This window comes from Pelophylax lessonae, assembly GCF_965119305.1.
Source record: "Pelophylax lessonae genome assembly, chromosome: 12".
NCBI lineage: Eukaryota > Metazoa > Chordata > Amphibia > Anura > Ranidae > Pelophylax > Pelophylax lessonae.
The window spans coordinates 57,277,065-57,294,294 of record NC_138779.1 but is presented as its reverse complement, the minus strand read 5'-3'; the positions used below and the strand labels follow the sequence as shown (position 1 = coordinate 57,294,294).

The 17,230-nt window shown below is 41.1% G+C and overlaps 1 protein-coding gene across 1 annotated transcript; it reads left to right on the top strand.

Moving 5' to 3' along the window:
• Positions 1–3,707: 3,707 nt before the first annotated feature.
• On the top strand, positions 3,708–16,993 carry LOC309568860 (surfactant protein C-like; the record flags this gene model as incomplete). The annotated part of the gene is made up of 6 exons (XM_082274644.1): positions 3,708–3,756; positions 5,887–6,024; positions 9,775–9,912; positions 10,035–10,151; positions 14,773–14,895; positions 16,886–16,993. Exons 1-6 carry the CDS (start codon positions 3,715–3,717, stop codon positions 16,991–16,993), a joined length of 666 nt encoding a protein of 221 aa, XP_082130770.1. The 5' UTR covers positions 3,708–3,714.
• Positions 16,994–17,230: the final 237 nt, after the last annotated feature.

The window sequence follows — 17,230 nt, the reverse complement described above, 5'->3', positions numbered from 1 at the left end:
AAAGATCATCAGCATATAATCCCACTATATCTATCCTTTCTGCCAATGTAATGCCCCGTACAAAAGGGGTTTGCCGAAGTCAAAGTGCCAAAGATTCAATAGCTACTGAAAATAAGAGTGGTGATAGAGGGCATACTTTGGGTTATACTATGTTATACATTGTTTTTATACTCTATGCGATGTCTCCAATGACTGGAGTTTTTTAAATTTTATTACAAATAAAGTGTGAATTTTTTACAAACCTATGTATTATCTTAATATCATCGGGGGGAGGGGGAGTGGGAGTTCAACACCTACAAAGTCCCGCTTTCCCTTTTTCCAATTTTTGACTACATGATAGTACCATTGAATTTGAATAGAACCTCTTTGCATTAAAACACTGTACCCCTACGACATGTGCATTAAGGTGCACTGCATCAAAAAAATGCTGCTGCCCGTCCATTTTTGCCTGCGTTGGGGTGTGTTGGCAGCCCATTTAAATTAATCAGATTCCTTAGCATAATGTATGTTAACGTGTGAAATAACGTTCATTAATTCAAAGCAGGGCAAAGATGTGAATGGGTCAGAAGGCAAACCAGGAATATGGGGTCTAAGCATAAAATGACTGCATTGTACTGTACGTTACAATTTTAAATATTAATATTTTCATTCTCTTAAAGGGCATCAGTGACATGACTCCGGATGAGTAGGGACTATAATAAACAAAAATTACTTGTTTATAATTATATTACCTCAAGTATGGCTTTGTGTGACGTTAATATCAACTTTTTCCTTGCCAAAGGATTAAACAGCATAGATAATTGTTAATTGAGTTAGGTAGCAGAAACATTGTTATATTTCCAAACACAACTGCTCTATCCAACAACGTGACCTAGATGAGTGAAATTGTGAGCTTTCATTTCACAAAAAATTGGGCAAAATTGGGAACATTTCTGAGAAATGTTGCCTGTGGGTGGAATGCACCACAGCCAGTAGAGAAGAAGAAATTATGTTTTTTTTTTTTTTTGGGTGATTTTTAAGGATGTAATGGCTGTTAACTCTTTCACTGCAGGAGCCATTTTTTAATTTTGCTCACCCATACTCAAGTGCACATTATTTATAAAACAAAGCATTTAAAACTACTATATACACTACTTTAAAAAATTAAAAGAACACTTTTTAATCAGAGTATAGCATCAATTCAATCAACTCATGGGATATTGATCTGGTAAGTTAAGTAGCAGAGGGGGGTGTTAATCAGTTTCAGCTGCTTTGGTATTAATGCAATTAACAACAGGTGCAGTAGATGGGCACAAATGAGACGATCTCCAAAACAGGAATGGTTTTACAGGTGGAGGCCACAGACATTTTTTTTCCCTACTCATCTTTTCTGACTGTTTTTTACTAGTTTAGCATTTGGCAAGGGTCAGTGTCACTACTGGTAGCATGAGGCGATACCTGGACCCTATAGAGGTTGCACAGGCAGTCCAACTCCTCTAGGATGGCACATCAATACGTGCCATTGCCAGAAGGCTTTCTGTGTCTCCCAGAACAGTCTCAAGAGCTTGGAGGAGATTCAAGAAGACAGGCAGTTACTCTAGGAGAGCTGGACAGGGCCGTAGAAGGTCCTTAACCTATCAGCAGGACCGGTATCTGCTTCTATGTGCAAGAAGAAACAGGATGAGCATTGCCAGAACCCTACAAAATGACCTCCAGCAGGTCACTGGTGTAAATGTCTCTGCCCAAACAATCAGAAACAGACTTTATAAGGGTGGCCTGAGGGCCCGACGTCCTCTAGTGGACCCTGTGCTCACTGCCTGGCACCGTGGAGCTCGATTGGCGTTTGCCATTGAACACCAGAATTGGCAAGTCCGTCACTGGCGCCCTGTGCTTTTCACAGATGGGAGCAGGTTCACCCTGAGCACATGTGACAGACGTGAAAGGGTCTGGAGCAGCTGTGGAGATAGTTATGTTACATGTAACATCGTTCAGCATGACCGGTATGGTGGTGGGTCAGTGATGGTCTGGGGAGTCATATCCATGGAGGGACACACAGACCTCTACAGGTTAGACAATGGCACCCTGACTGTCATTAGATATCGGGATGAACTACTTGGACCCATTGTCAAACAATACACTGGTGCAGTGGGTCCTGGGTTCCTCCAGGTGCACGACAATGCCCGACCTGGAGGGAGTATGCAGTCAGTTCCTGGAGGATAAAGGAATTGATACAATTGAATGGCCCCACAGTCGCCTGACCTAAATCCAATAGAACACCTCTGGGACATTATGTGTCAGGTTATCCAGCTCCGCTAGGTTGCACCTAAATCTCTTTAGGAGCACAGTGATGCCCTGGTCCAGATATGGGAGGAAATACCCCAGGACACCATCCGTCGTCTCATTAGGAGCATGCCCCTACGTTGTCAGGCATGCATACAAGCATGTGGGGGCCATACAAACGACTGAGTACCATTTTAAGTTGCTGCAATGAAACTTCAGCAAAATGGACTAGCCTACTGCATCATTTTTTCACTTTGATTTTCGGGGCGTCTTTGGATTTAGGCCTCTGTAAGTTGATAATTTTCATTTCCCTCAAACAATGTGCCATCCTTTCGTTCCTAACACATTACCCAGTCCAAATCACCACCAAACCAGACCAAACCAAAGTCGTGCTGAATGATGTTACAGGCAGCATAACATTCTCCACAGCTTCTCCAGACCCTTTCACATCTGTCACATGTGCTCAGGGTGAACCTGCTCTCATCTGCAAAAAGCACAGGGTGCCAGTTGAGGACCTGCCAATTCTGGTGTTTAATGGCTTGATGCCAATCAAGCTCCCCAGTGCAAGGCAGTGAGCACATGGCCCACTAGAGGACGTCAGGCCCTCAGGTCACCCTCATGAAGTCTGTTTCTGATTGTTTGGTCAGAGACATTCACACCAGTGGCCTGCTGGAGGCCATTTTGCAGGACTCTGGCAGTGCTCATGTTCCTCCATGCAGAAAAGAACAGATACCAGTCCTGCTGATGGGTTAAGGACCTTCTATGGCCCCGTCCAGCTCTTCTAGAGTAACTGCCTGTCCCCTGTAATCTCCTCCATGCTCTTGAAACTGTGCTAAAAGACACAGCAAACCTTCTGGCAATGGCAAGAAGTTGGACTGCCTGTGCAACCTCTATAGGGTCCAGGTAGCACCTCATGCTATTAGTAGTGACACTGACCCTAGCCAAATGAAAAGGAGCTGAAACTGATTAACAACCTCCTCCGCTACTTAACTGACCAGATCAATATCCCAGGGGTTTAATTGACTTGATGCTGTAATTAAGTGTTCCTTTAAATTTTTGAGCAGTGTAGGATTATACCATATTTCAAAGCAGTAATGGTCATACACAACCAGTAAGCTGTCCATAAGACCACTATACCAGTTCAGATTTATTCATTGTTACACTACCAAAACTGACCAGAAAAAAATAATAATTCTTCCCTTTTTGTATAGAATAGATTATCAAAAAGTGTTTTAAATGTTGATTTGTTCATGCCTTTATTTGGCACCCATTGCTTCTTCCTTGTTTTTTCTGGACTTTACCTGTGCAATGTTTTTGTACATTGTCTGGATGTTGGGGAGCTGCCAGTGTTATCCAATCAGCTGTATTATCCATTGTCAGACATCACCCCCCATCCACCTCCATAAATACTCTAAGTCTGCGCTGATAAGAAAACATTTTTATCAAGACAGCACCATGGAGAGTAAGAGCACAGAGCAGCTGAATATGGACCTCCCTGTGAGTTTTATTTTTTCCTGCCTAACACATGTGTTTTACTAATATAATATATATATAAAATAGACTGTATAAAAATGTTTGCTATAGCTGGGTAGCTGCTGCGCTCGTATTGGCTCAACGCTTTACTAACAATGGACATAGGGAGGTTGATTTACTAAAGGCAAATATATTGTGCACTACAAGGGCACTTGCAAGTGCAATTGCTCTAGATCTGAGGGGAAGATCTAAAATGAGGGGAAGCTCAAAAATGCTGTTTTTTATTTTCCTTGCATGTCCCCCTCAGATCTACAACAACACTTGCAGTGCACTTGTAGTGCACAGTGGATTTGTAAAGTGGATAGTAAAGATAGATACAGTGGATAGTAAATAAACCCCATAGTATTATAAGGGAAGTTTTAGTAATGTGTCTGTAATGTAATATAAAGCTAATAGAGACAAAGTTTGGATCAAATTTCAATAATTTAGGCAATTTTATACTTTAATAATAGTTTTAACAAACACATTTATTTGTCCTGTTTACATTCTTTCTCCTCCACCTCAGATAGACTTGGTTTGTCCTCCTTTGCCTGCAAAATTATCCATTGTCAGTTGGGGTGTCTCATAATGATTTCAAATTTAAAGTAGATGTAAATCCTACCTGGATCACTTTTAGTTTGCGAGAGCACTGCATATCAGAAATGATTACTATTAATTGTAAATAACATACTGATTTTTTATTTTTTTTTCAACCTTTCTTATCTGATCTCCATTGAATGCTTGTGTGACAGGCTAACATTGCAGGGGCCCAATTAGGAGATAGGGACAGATCATTGTCAACCAATTAGGAAGTGCCTGAACAAGGACCTTCATGGCAGATTCACCAGGTGTTGTTTTAAAGAAAGCTTCAGATTGGGCTCAATTCAGAAAAGAATGCAGTATTGGGTCATGTACCACATTTTTCCCAAATATCTCATGCGATACTGCAATGATCAATTTAGTAACCTTTTATGCCATATTTATCTCAAAAAGCAAAAAATGCTTGATAAATACTGTAAAACAAACAGCGTTAAAGACAATTCACTGAAGTAAAGAAATAAATGCATGCATTAAATAAGTAGTGGTCCAGTCATGCAATATTCAAGTAATGTTTGAAATTTCTGTTGGTTGTTAAGGAGCCAGCACCCACCATGTCCTTAACAACCAATGAATTATCTGCTGTCAGCGGGATTACCGCTGACAGCAGAATGTAAACAAAAGAAGAGTCAGCATTAAAAAAAAACCATTTGGGTCTAGTATGGATTTTGAGGGGGACCCCAGGTCAAAAATAAAAATATAAAAAATCAATACCAGACCCTTATCAGAGCATGCAGCCCCCTCCTGAACCATACCAGGCAACATGAGGGGGGTGCTTTGGCGGGGACAAGGGCCTCTTTCATACAACCCTGGCTCGGTGGTTGTGGGGGTGCTGGGGGTGAGTTATTGCAATCTTGAACCCCCTAGAACCCGCCCCCCTCATGTGCATGAGCGTGGGGTACATATTATCCCTATTCATTCACCAAAAAAATGGGCAAAGTTAATAAAAAATTGGAACCAGTTTTTGGCAAGTTTTTTTATTAAAAAATGCAAAAACAATAAATAAATAAATATCACTGAAAGTATCGTAAATCCAGTGTCAATCATGATAAACACTGCCTGCCAACCCGCACAAAAAAAAATAAAAACAGTGTGCACCCAACACGTAACCCCAGCCAACTGACAGTTCTGCGTCTCACCTGCTACTAAATAAACAAAGGAGTGCGGGTCACCCTGTGATATTAGTGGGTGACCCTGCCCCCATGACATTTTAACCAAGCATAGTGCATGTGGCATTTTTTTGAAAAATGCTATGATCTATTTTACCACTAATCTTTAAGTGGTAGATAATGTTTCATGAATTGAGTCCACTGACAACTGATAAAACATAAGACGATTTGTGGAAAAAAAACTCAGAGGTATTTATGATATCATATTTCTATTGTGTGTTATGTTACTTAAGACATTAATGGTCAGAGCCATGTCCTTATCTAGTTATGCCGCTGATACAATAAAGTGATACAGAAATAATACATAAATAACACATTTTTTTAGCTATATAATTATTTATACCATCAGCCATACAGCGTCGTTCCCAAATTGGCGGACACCAGGAAGAAGTGGATTGTGGGATTCTCTGTTACCATTCTCCTAACTCTGATCATTATTGCTGGAACTTTAGTCGGAACTTACCTGACCCAGAAACACACTGAACAGGTCAGTACTTCAGTTAGTAAGTAAATATACATCTGACTATCATACAGTGGAGGCCCGTCCATTAGGAGCGCAGGGGCGCTGCCCCCCCTATACATGCGTCCGGCCCCCTAATCTACATGCAGGGCGCCGGACGCATGGATTCCAATGGGTTTTTTTTTTTTTTAAGGACGTGATTACAGCCAGAGGCTCTAATAGGCTTCAAAAAAGAGTGGGCTCGGGGCGCAGAGCACTGCACCCTGAGCCCACCCAGTTGTGTGACAATAGTGAATAAATATTCGCTCTTGTCACACGGATCCTCCTCCTGGCCAATCAGGAAGCGGGTCTGAGCTGAGATAGAGACCTGTTTCCCGATTGGCCGAAAGGAGAAGACATGCCATTGGCCAAGGAGTAGGAGGAGGAGGGAGGAGACACAGGAGACTGAGGAGAAGCCGCCGCCACTGCCTGCCTGCCCTCCACATGTTCACGGTGAGTGAGCTGGCAAACTGGGGGGGGGGGGTATGGTATGCGGGCAGGTGTAGCATGGGGGGCTATGGTGTGGTCCGTCTGCTGCCCCCCCCCCCCCCCTGGCCCATGGAGCACCAGCCGCCACTGCTATCATATATGTAGTTGCTGATACCTGCTAAATTTTACAGCTAAGATCCTGGGCTGTGCTTTTAGCAGCAAATTCAGCTTTGTTCGGAAGTAAAAAGTGTCTCCCAGTATTGTCTGCTACAATGTAAACAAAGACTGATACAATGTATCGATTTTCAGCTGTCAGAGAAATGCAGTTTATCCTAAAAGAGTTGTATAGGATTTTTTTTTTTTTAAAGAATCATATTTACTGTACCTAGGTGGATGCAGTCCAATACTGCATTTGTCCCCCGGCGCCTCTAACACTGAGAACCTAGTAATGGAGCACTGCCGAATGCTCGGTTCTCAGGCATATGGGTGGATCCCAACTTCATTGTCCCAATCTTGCCCCAGCCTGGACCTGCTCTGTTACGTCAGCTGACAGTGGGCTTCAGCCCCCTGTCAGTTTAAAATGGGTCACAGGAGTGCAGAATGAACTGCACTCCTGTGATCCACAGGAGAAGTACAGCCAAACAAGCTTTAGCTGTACTTCTCCTTTAATTAGTCCTCACTAAATTACAACTGAAGGCAAAACTTTTTGTCTAATTTTGTATAGAGTGGGGAGGAATGAGAACACGAGTCAGTTTTATTTTTTATTATTTCTGTGTCCCCATTAGAGAGATTTGTCCTCCATATATATATCCTGGTGACTGTTATCACCAAGAGTGAAAGAAAATCCCAAATTTTGTGTGGAAAATCTTCCAGTGTAGACACTAGTTCTGGTGACTACCAGGGATTTCCTCTCACTTCCTGTTTTGGCTATGGGACTGAAAGTAAAGGAAAATCTCTCCAATGGAACACAAATGGCAAAAAAAATAACCCTCCCTCTAAAGTTCATTCATTTTGTTCTGGATTTTCTTTACATTTTTATTCTTTAGTTTTATAGCAAAAAAATGATGTATATGCAAAATGTTCTAATGTGGTTATTAGGTTTGGTGAACCTGGTGACTACAAGGGATTTTCCTCAGTTTGGAGAAATTCTTTTCCCTTTCTGTTTTGTCTATGAGTACCAGAAAAAACATGCACCAATGGAAGGAGTGCCAGACCAAATGATAAAAGAGTCTAATTTAATTAAGTGCTTTACACAAAAAAATGTATATATATTTATTTGGTCTCTTAACATTTGGCCTGGTGCTCCTTTTGTTGGTACATGTTATTTTCTCGGGGGACCTGCTGGGTACCCAAAGGAGGGTAGCCCTGTCTGTTGTGAGAAGCCTAACCTAGGCCAATGAGCTCTCCAAATACCTTTCTCCTCTCACTACTTTGCATAAACTCCAGTCGACTCTTGGATGCTTTATTTGTTTTGTCTAAGGGACAGGATATGAAGATAAAAAACAGAAAGTTTGCCATCAGTCCTAGCTCCTCCCTCTGCCTGTACCCCTTAGCTTTTTGCCTTTTTTTTATTTATTTTTTATTTTGCAGTCTATACATTTATTTGTGTTTTCCCTAATTTAGTTTCTTTCTTTTTGTAGTGTAATTAGTAAAAAAAAAAAAAAAAAAGTAATGCATACAAAAACTGTAAAGAAAATCCTAATTTAAACTGGAAATTACTTTGCCTTTGTTTTTACTAAAAAACATTATTTTGGCATCAAAAGTACAGAACGAAATTAGCACTTTATAAATATTGAAACACTTTTTAAAACAGTCACCAAACTGACTAAACATGTATTATTTCTAATGTTTAACTTTAACTGTATTATTTCTAATGTTTAGCTTTTTGCCTTTTTTTTATTTATTTTTTATTTTGCAGTCTATACATTTATTTGTGTTTTCCCTAATTTAGTTTCTTTCTTTTTGTAGTGTAATTAGTAAAAAAAAAAAAAAAAAAAAAAAGTAATGCATACAAAAACTGTAAAGAAAATCCTAATTTAAACTGGAAATTACTTTGCCTTTGTTTTTACTAAAAAACATTATTTTGGCATCAAAAGTACAGAACGAAATTAGCACTTTATAAATATAGAAACACTTTTTAAAACAGTCACCAAACTGACTAAACATGTATTATTTCTAATGTTTAACTTCTTTTTAATAAATAAATTATATAGAAAATAAAATAAATCTTTGAAGGCAATGCCACCAGAAAGAAAGTCCCTTTTGTCCCAAAAAGCAATATATGCTTCACTTCTGCATCATACATAAATTACAAAGTAATTTCTTAATTATTAGACTTATAGCTAAAAAGTAAAAATGGACCTGGAGTTGAACTGGTTCAAGAGCAGTGGCGGCTGGTGCTCCATGAGCTGGGGGGGGGGGGGCGGCAGACGGACCACACCATACATACAACCCCCCCGGACCACACCAGCTCCAGCCCACACACCTACCCCCCCCCCCCCCGGTCGCCGGCTCACTCACCCTGGGCAGGCAGCAGCGGTGGTGGCTTCCCCTGCATCACCTCCTTAGCTAATAGCGTGGCTTTTCCTTTCTGCCAATCGGGAAACGATTCCTGATTTTCCTGATTGGCCAGGAGGAAAATTAGTGTGGCAATAGCGAATATTCATTCGCTATTGTCACACAACTGGGTGGGCTCAGGGCGCAGTGCTCTGCGCCCCAAGCCCACCCTTTTTTGAAGCCTATTAGAGCCTCTGGCTCTAATCATGTGCTTAAAAAAAAAAACCCCATTGGAATCCATGTGTCTGGTGGCCTGCATGTAGATTAGGGGGCCGGATGTATAGATGGGGGGGCGGCGCCCCTGCGCCCCCAATGGACGGGCTGCCACTGTTAAAGAGAAAAGGCAAACTTATACTCAGTTAGCGGATTTATTGAAAAGCAACACTATAAACTCTTTACCTTAATAATTTTTAGTAAAAAAAAGATTTCATTATTCTCTGAAAGCTCAAAACAAATAGAAGTCACTACAGACACAAAAAATATTGAGCTCTCTTAACTGTGTTACCTTAGCTAAGGAACTGGGAGGCTGTTGCAGAATAATTGAGGCAGGTGCAGAGGGCAACCCTCCAAGAACCAAAAATGAACAGGTCCCAGAAGGCTTTGCCAGACACCAGCTAAAACACACTTGCGCTTGTAGTAGCTTTCTTGGATCTTTTTTAGCGAGAGCGTTAAAGAAAAAAACAACTTTTTGATTTTTTTTTTTGCTAAAGGACATTGCTATGTTTGTTTTGCTGTCGTTCTGGTGTCTCTTAGATGGTGACGGTTGCATTTGCCAGTGTGGAAGGAGAGAAAATTGTGCAGACCATTTCTGTCAGTGAGCGGGATGAAGTAGCTGTCATTTATGTACGCAGTGATAAGTATCCCGGAACTTTCCTCTTTGATTATAAGAAGGTGAGCTATAAAGTAAATTGCATGCTCAGAATTCAATAATGTAATTTTCAATACTTCTAGGAGTTGCATTTGTTTTTTCTAGCTTTGAAAATATATTTATTTATTTATTTATTTATTGATAGAAACTGCTCGCCTTCAGGAAACCAAACAGCACAAAGTGCTTCGTTCTGAGAATGGAAGAGGCCAAAATGCCAACCCCAAGTGCTCTGCTGAAGGGGATGGAATACTTCCACACACATGTAGGTCTAACCTCTAAGGTCATACTAGGCATTTGATAAAATATATTTCCTATATTTCAAGAAAAATAGACATCTCCTCATTGCTACCAATCTGTAGTCAACAATTATGGGGGTGCGCATTATAGCTAACTTGTAAGTAAGTGAGAGTGTAAGTACTCTATTTGGTTCCTATCAGCATCATCCCACATATACAGATGCATCTCATAAAATTAGAATATTATCAAAAAGTTTATTTATTTCAGTAATTCAATTAAAAAAGTGAAACCCGTATATTTTATATACTGTAGATGCGTTACACACAGTGTGATACATTTCAAGCATTTCTTTCTTTTAATTCTGATGATTATGGCTTACAGCTAGTAAAAACGCAAAATTCAGTATCTCAGAAAATTTGAATATTATATAGGATAGGACTCAGGGGCGTAACTACAGGGGTTGCAGGGGTTGCGGTTGCAACCGGGCCCCATGCTCCAGGGGGCCCTGTGCGGCTCCCCTGTACACCTGGATAGGAGGGGCAGCAGGGGCCGCATGTAGAGAAATCACTGCCCTCCTTTTTCCTCCTGTAGCTGCAGGGGGAAAATGGAGGAGATTGGTTCCTCTGTATGCTGCCCTCGCCCCTCCTCCTATCCATCCAGTTCACTTGTGTTCTGCTGTCTCTGGGCCCCTGTGTGCTCCCCTGGTCCCCCCCCCCTACTGTGCTTCCCCCCCTACAGAGCTTCCCCCCCCCCCACTGTGCTGCCCCCCCCTACTGTGCTCCCTACCCTCTCCTGCCGGCTGCTGCAGGGGATGTGTCACAATAGAGAACCAGGAAGGGGTCGGTAAATAGGTAATTTACCAGCCAGCTCCTTCCTTTTCTCAATGGACAGAGTCATAGTCAGTGACATTGTAAAACAATAAAATAAAATGATAAAAAATAATACAATTAAAATACCAAAAAAATAAAAACAACGGACACCAGTGGGTGAACTTCCAGGATCGTAAAGGTCACACTTGCAACCGGGCCCTGGCATTCCGCCACTGTGGGGAGGCCCCAACATCGCAGGAAGGTGACCCACTGCAGAACTTGTGAAAGGGTCCTGCAACGAGAGTAAAGGGCCCCAGGATCAGTGGGAAGAGTCCCAGGCTTGAAGGGAAGGGCCCCGGCCAGGGGTCCAGGGGGCCCTTCATGGTTTCCTGCACCGGGGCCCTGAAGGTTCTAGTTACGCCTCTGATAGGACTAATAAAAAAAAGCCAACAGAAATGTTGGCTTAGTGAAAAGTATGTCCATGTACAGTATAGTATGCACTCAATACTTGGTCGGGCTCCTTTTGCATGAATTACGGCATCAATGCGGCCTGCCATGAAAGCATTCAGCCTGTGGCAATGCTGAGGTTTTATGAAAGCCCAGGTTGCTTTAATAGCGGCCTTCAGCTCTTTAGCTTTGTTGGCTTTGGTGTCTCTCATGTTCCTCTTGACAATACCCCACAGATTCTCTATGGTGTTTAGGTCAGATGAGTTTGCTGGCCAATCAAACACAGTGACACCATGATCAGTAAACCAGTTATTGGTACTTTTGGCAGTGTGGGAAGGTGCCAAGTCCTGCTGTAAAATGAAATCTGCATCTCCATAAAGCTGGTCAGCAGAGGGAAGCATGAAGTGCTGTAGAATTTCTTGGTAGAGGGCTGGTTGAACAACACCAGCAGATGACATGGCTCCCCAAATCATCATGGACTGTGGAAAATGTAGCATTTCATTTTGAAATCAAGGTCCCAGAGTCTGGAGGAAGAGTGGAGAGGCACAGAATCCAAGTTGCATGAGGTCCAGTGTAAAGTTTCCACAGTATGTGTTGATTTTAGGGAGCCCTGACCTCATGGAACTTGGATTCTGTGCCTCTCCACTCTTCCTGCGGACTCTGGGGACCTTGATTTAAAACTAAAATACAAAATTTTCCACAGTCCATGATGATTTGGGGAGCCATGTCATCTGCTGGTGTTGGTCCGCTGTGTTTTTAAGTCCAAAGCCAGCGCAGCCCTCTGCCAGAAAATTCTACAGCACTTCATGCTTCCCTCTGCTGACCAGCTTTATGGAGATGCTGATTTCATTTTCTAGCAGGACTTGGCACCTGCCCACCCTGCCAAAAGTACCAATACCTGGTTTACTGATCATGGTATGGTGTTTGGTATGGTGTTTGATTGGCCAGAAAACTCATCTGACCTAAACCCCATAGAGAATCCGTGGGGTATTGTCAAAAGGAAGAAGAGAGACACCAGACTCAACAATGCAGACGAGCTGAAGGCCGCTATCAAAGCAACCTGGGCTTCCATAACACCTCAGCAGTGCCACAGGCTGATCGCCACCATGCCACGCCGCATTGATACAGTAATTCATGCAAAAGGAGCCCCGAGCAAGTACTGAGTGCATACTATACTGTACATGGACATGCTTTTCAGTAAGCCAACATTTCTGTATTAAAAATCCTTTTTTTTTATTGGTGTTATGTAAAGAAAAAATGCTTAAATGATATCACTATGTGTGACGCATCTATATACTAAATATATGAGTTTTACTTTTTGAATTGAATTACTGAAATAAATAAACTTTTTGATGATATTCAAATTTTCTGAGATGCACCTGTATATAAAAACAATACTTGGAAAAGGAGAAGAGACTTTATGTACATCTTTGAGAACCACTCTCATACAATATTATATAAAACATCACATTTTATTGTATCAAATGGTAAAAACAACAGTTAAAATATTTTACGGAGGTATAAAAAAAGACCTCCAGGAGTTACGGAGCTTGTTGATACAGTGCATCTGGAAAGTATTCACAGCGCTTCACTTTTTTCCCACATTTTGTTATGTTACAGCGTTATTCCAAATTTTATTAAATTAATTATTTTTCTCGAAATATTTTACAAACAATACCCTATAATGAATATATAAAATTGCAGCACTGAAAAGAAAAACTGAGCAGGGCAATAACTCACCCTTCTTAATATAAAAGTTCATAAAATTTCAAAAAGTTCAAAAGAATTCCAATATCTCACAAATGTCCAATAGAGGATTCTCAGATGCACCAATCCGATGTAACGTGTAAATAAATTAGAAAGTGTGATACTGTAATAGACAGGTCAATGAAGAGGGGGCGGGTCACACCAGTGATGGAAATTCAAACAAGCATATAGTGCTCTCTTCCTTCTTCCCCATATGCAGAGATGTATAGTAACTAAGTAGAACTACTTCACTACTGTACTTAAGTATCGAAAGGCGGTATCTGTACTTTCCTAGAGTAGAATTTTTTTCTCCTACTTCTACTTTTACTTCACTACATTTTTTCGATGATTTCAATACTTCTACTCCGATATTTTTTTTTTGTGCTGCATAGTTATTCGTTACAATTATAAAAATGACCACTGCCAGAACAGTAGATGGCAGGTTTCATGAAGCTCAAAAAATGTGTATAATGTCATGTGTACTTTTGACTTTTGACTTCTTTTTGACTTCTTTCTTTAATAACTACATAACACAGTACTTGTACTTTTACTTTCAGTACTTGAGCAGCAATTTTTTTTTAAAAACTACTGGTACTTTTACTTTCAGTACTTGAGTAGCAAAATTTTTTAAAAAAAACTACTTGCAACACTTAAGTACAAAAAATGTTGAATACTTTAGTACTTCTACTCAAGTCACTTTTTGATCGAGCACTTCCACTTCTACTCAAGTCACTTTTTGATCGAGCACTTGTACTTTTACTCAAGTATGGGTTTACTTTATACAACTCTGCCCATATGTAATTCAAACTCACCAGACCAATAACTCATAGGCATTTTAGGTAGTTTGTATCCCCCGTCATCACACCTTCACCTCCAGCAGTCAAGACCTCCAAAGTTCAGCTCTCATACTAAACAATGAGAGAGACACGGGAGGTTAAAAAGTGGAATCCCATTTATTGACATTAGTAATAAAAAGTAAAAACACGGTTACTCACACCTGTCACGCCACTGTATAAACAACAGCGGTGCAACCAGGGGTTGCAACCATGCCCAACGCGTTTCCAACTAAAGTTGATCATCAAGGGGCCTTAATACCCTATAATGAAAACGTGAAAGAAGTTTGTTTGAAATCTTTGTAAATTTATTAAAAAAAAAAAAAAATCATAAGTACATAAGTATTCACAGTCTTTGCTAAATACTTTGTTGAAACACCTTTTCAAGTCTTTATGATTATGATGCTACGAGCTTGGCACACATATTTTTGGGCAGTTTCTCTCATTCTTCTATGCAGGACCTCTCAAGCTCCATCAGGTTGGATGGAGACGTCAGTGCACAGACATTTTCAGATCTCTCTAGAGATAGTAGGGAAGGGCTGCAGCTCCCTACCTGTTTCTTGGATTAAGGCTAATTTCATTGGCAGGTGTTTCTGCAAAAAGTGTATTGATATAAATAACTAGATATCCAGTATACATGTCTGGGACAGTTCAATGATTTCCTTTTCATCAAAAGTATAGTTACTTACTAACATATACATGACCCAGAAAAGTTCAAAAAGAAAGATTGCATAGTTGATGGATCTTGTTTTTTTTCTGCTGTCATTCTTCTTTGTTTCTATGTTCAAAGTCAAGTTTGCTGTTCATTTAGGATGCTACTGCAAATGACAAGGTAACTTACAACTTTGAGGGGATAGAAGAAGCCAACCCAGCTGATGTTGGGTACAGCGTCTACCTTATGTGCTGCAATGCTGACATCTATTGGGCAAAGAATGTAAGTTACAATTCCATTATAATAACCTACACTTGCAATTCAGACAGGGCTTAGATCAGGGGTCTTCAAACTATGGCCCTCCAGTTGTTCAGGAACTACAATTCCCATCATGCCAAGTCATGTCTGTGAATGTTAGAGTTTTACAATGCCTCATTGGATGTGTAGCTCCACAACAGCTGGAGGGCCGTAGTTTGAGGATCCCTGGCCTAGATCAACTTTCCACAAATCTGTAGTGCTACCCATGTAGGGGCCGCTGATTTCCACAGACTTTTTCCAAAACAGTGCACAGGCCGCCATTCACCCAAGCAAGTGAAGCAACAGTCCATTCACACCAGAACCAGTAATCAGTCTAGGGGCTGTCTTTTGAGGTTTTATTGCTTGAAGAGCAAGTTACAGGAGAGGGGCTAGGTGGCATTGGATACTCTAAAACATGCAACCCATAACAGTTGGAGGACAATCCTCTCCTTAGGTATGTGCTAGCATTGAACAGTCTGGAACCTTTCACAGCCGAACACTATGAGGTGCCTTTCTAAATAGGCTGACGCTTCACAGCTAAAGAGCATTGAGCAAAGTTCTTTAGGATAAAATAGTGAATAGTGGACAGTCTGAGTCCTTATAACTAAAAACCATGAAGTAATTCTTTAACAGGTGAGGACCTCACAGATGGGGACAATAAGGCAAATCTCCTTGGCATAGATGCTTTCTCCTTAGTACTGGTAAAATACTGCACAGTCTGAGGCCAGCCATAGATGATGCGATATTTTTTTCCTGCAATCACTACTCACAAGTCCCCAGGACAGGTTCCAGCTGCCAGCTTCCTTTGGACCATACTCAGAGTGGGATGGCACCTCCATTAAGTCCATTTACTTCTGAAGCATCTGAGATTTTGTAGAGCAGCTACACGGTCCATGGGCTTCTGGACAGCAGCAGCACTGCACCTATGGAACCTTCCATGGAAGAAGGAACCCTTTTCTTCAGCGTCTCCAACTATTTAGCTCCATTGCAGCTATCTACTGGGCGTTCCTTTTCAGTGATTCGCTGGAAACCGATAAATATTCAGGCTGGTTGATTTGAATCTCCCACCCTAAACTCTAGAAGCTTCTTCTAGAGGCAGGCGGACGCAATAAAACTCCTAGCCTGTGAAACCCTGAAAAGGCCAGAATGAACAATTGTCACTCCCTTGATTACAGAAGGAGCCATAAACTAAATGTACCTAGCATCCTACACTAGAAGGGTGCTACAAACCTAAATCTGAGTAGCGCACACACATACTGTACACTTATGGCACTTTTGCACTGCAAGTACCGGCTCGGCTCTACTCGGCCCTGCTTGGCCCGGTTTGCTTTTCCACTGCTGGTACCACATGGTACGGTGTTGAAACAGTTCGGTACGGTTTGGTATGGTTTGCTTTTCCACTAAAGTAGTACTAAAGTTAAGTGGGTGGGATAACAACGATTCTCTGACCAATCAGTGGCTAGTAGTGACTGCATGCAAAGGATTGTGGGATATGGTACCGGTATGGTACCTCTTAGAACCACAATCGAGGTGGTACTGTTTTAGAGAGCTGTACCGTTCGGTTCCATGCAGTGGAAAAGCGCCGCCGTACCGTACCGAACCGTTCCTACACCATACCATGCGGTACCAGCAGTGGAAAAGCACAAAAGCGAGCCGAACCGTTCGGTTCCATGCAGTGGAAGAGCGCCATTACATAACCAAATTCTTTCCATAGCCATTCTCTCCAATATGGCAGGTTCACCCCTATACTGTACTATTGCCTCCAGTTCATGAATTCTTTGGATTTTTTAGAAAAAAACGAATAATACTTTTGTGAAACAATATGACAGGTTTCCTGATAACATGATGCTTTCTTTACTGACAGGGAAGTATCTTTGAGATAAGAAGCAAACATTTTAAAATCTCACTTGTTACCCTAATCTAAAATCATTATCGGGCAGCCCAATCCACAACTGAATCATCTTTTCTCTTCTAGGTGAATGTCAGACAACGGGGACTTGGTATCTTTATTGGAGGCAGTATAATTATTGAAGGACTTCTTCATCTTGAAGGAGGCATTGAAATTTTCCTTAATTTAAAGTGATTGTGGCGAGGTCGGTGTATACAGATCTTCAGCTTCTACACTACCATTTTTGTTTAATGATAAATAGTTATGAGAATTTATCAAAACTAAAGCAAACAGAATCTGGAGGCAACCAATCATCTTCTATCTTTTGCTTGTTCAGTTAAAGTGTTACTAAACCCACAACAGTAAAATCAGTCTGTATATTCAGTAAAGCATGCTTCTTATACTCGCTGTGGAACCTAAGGGGTTAATCCT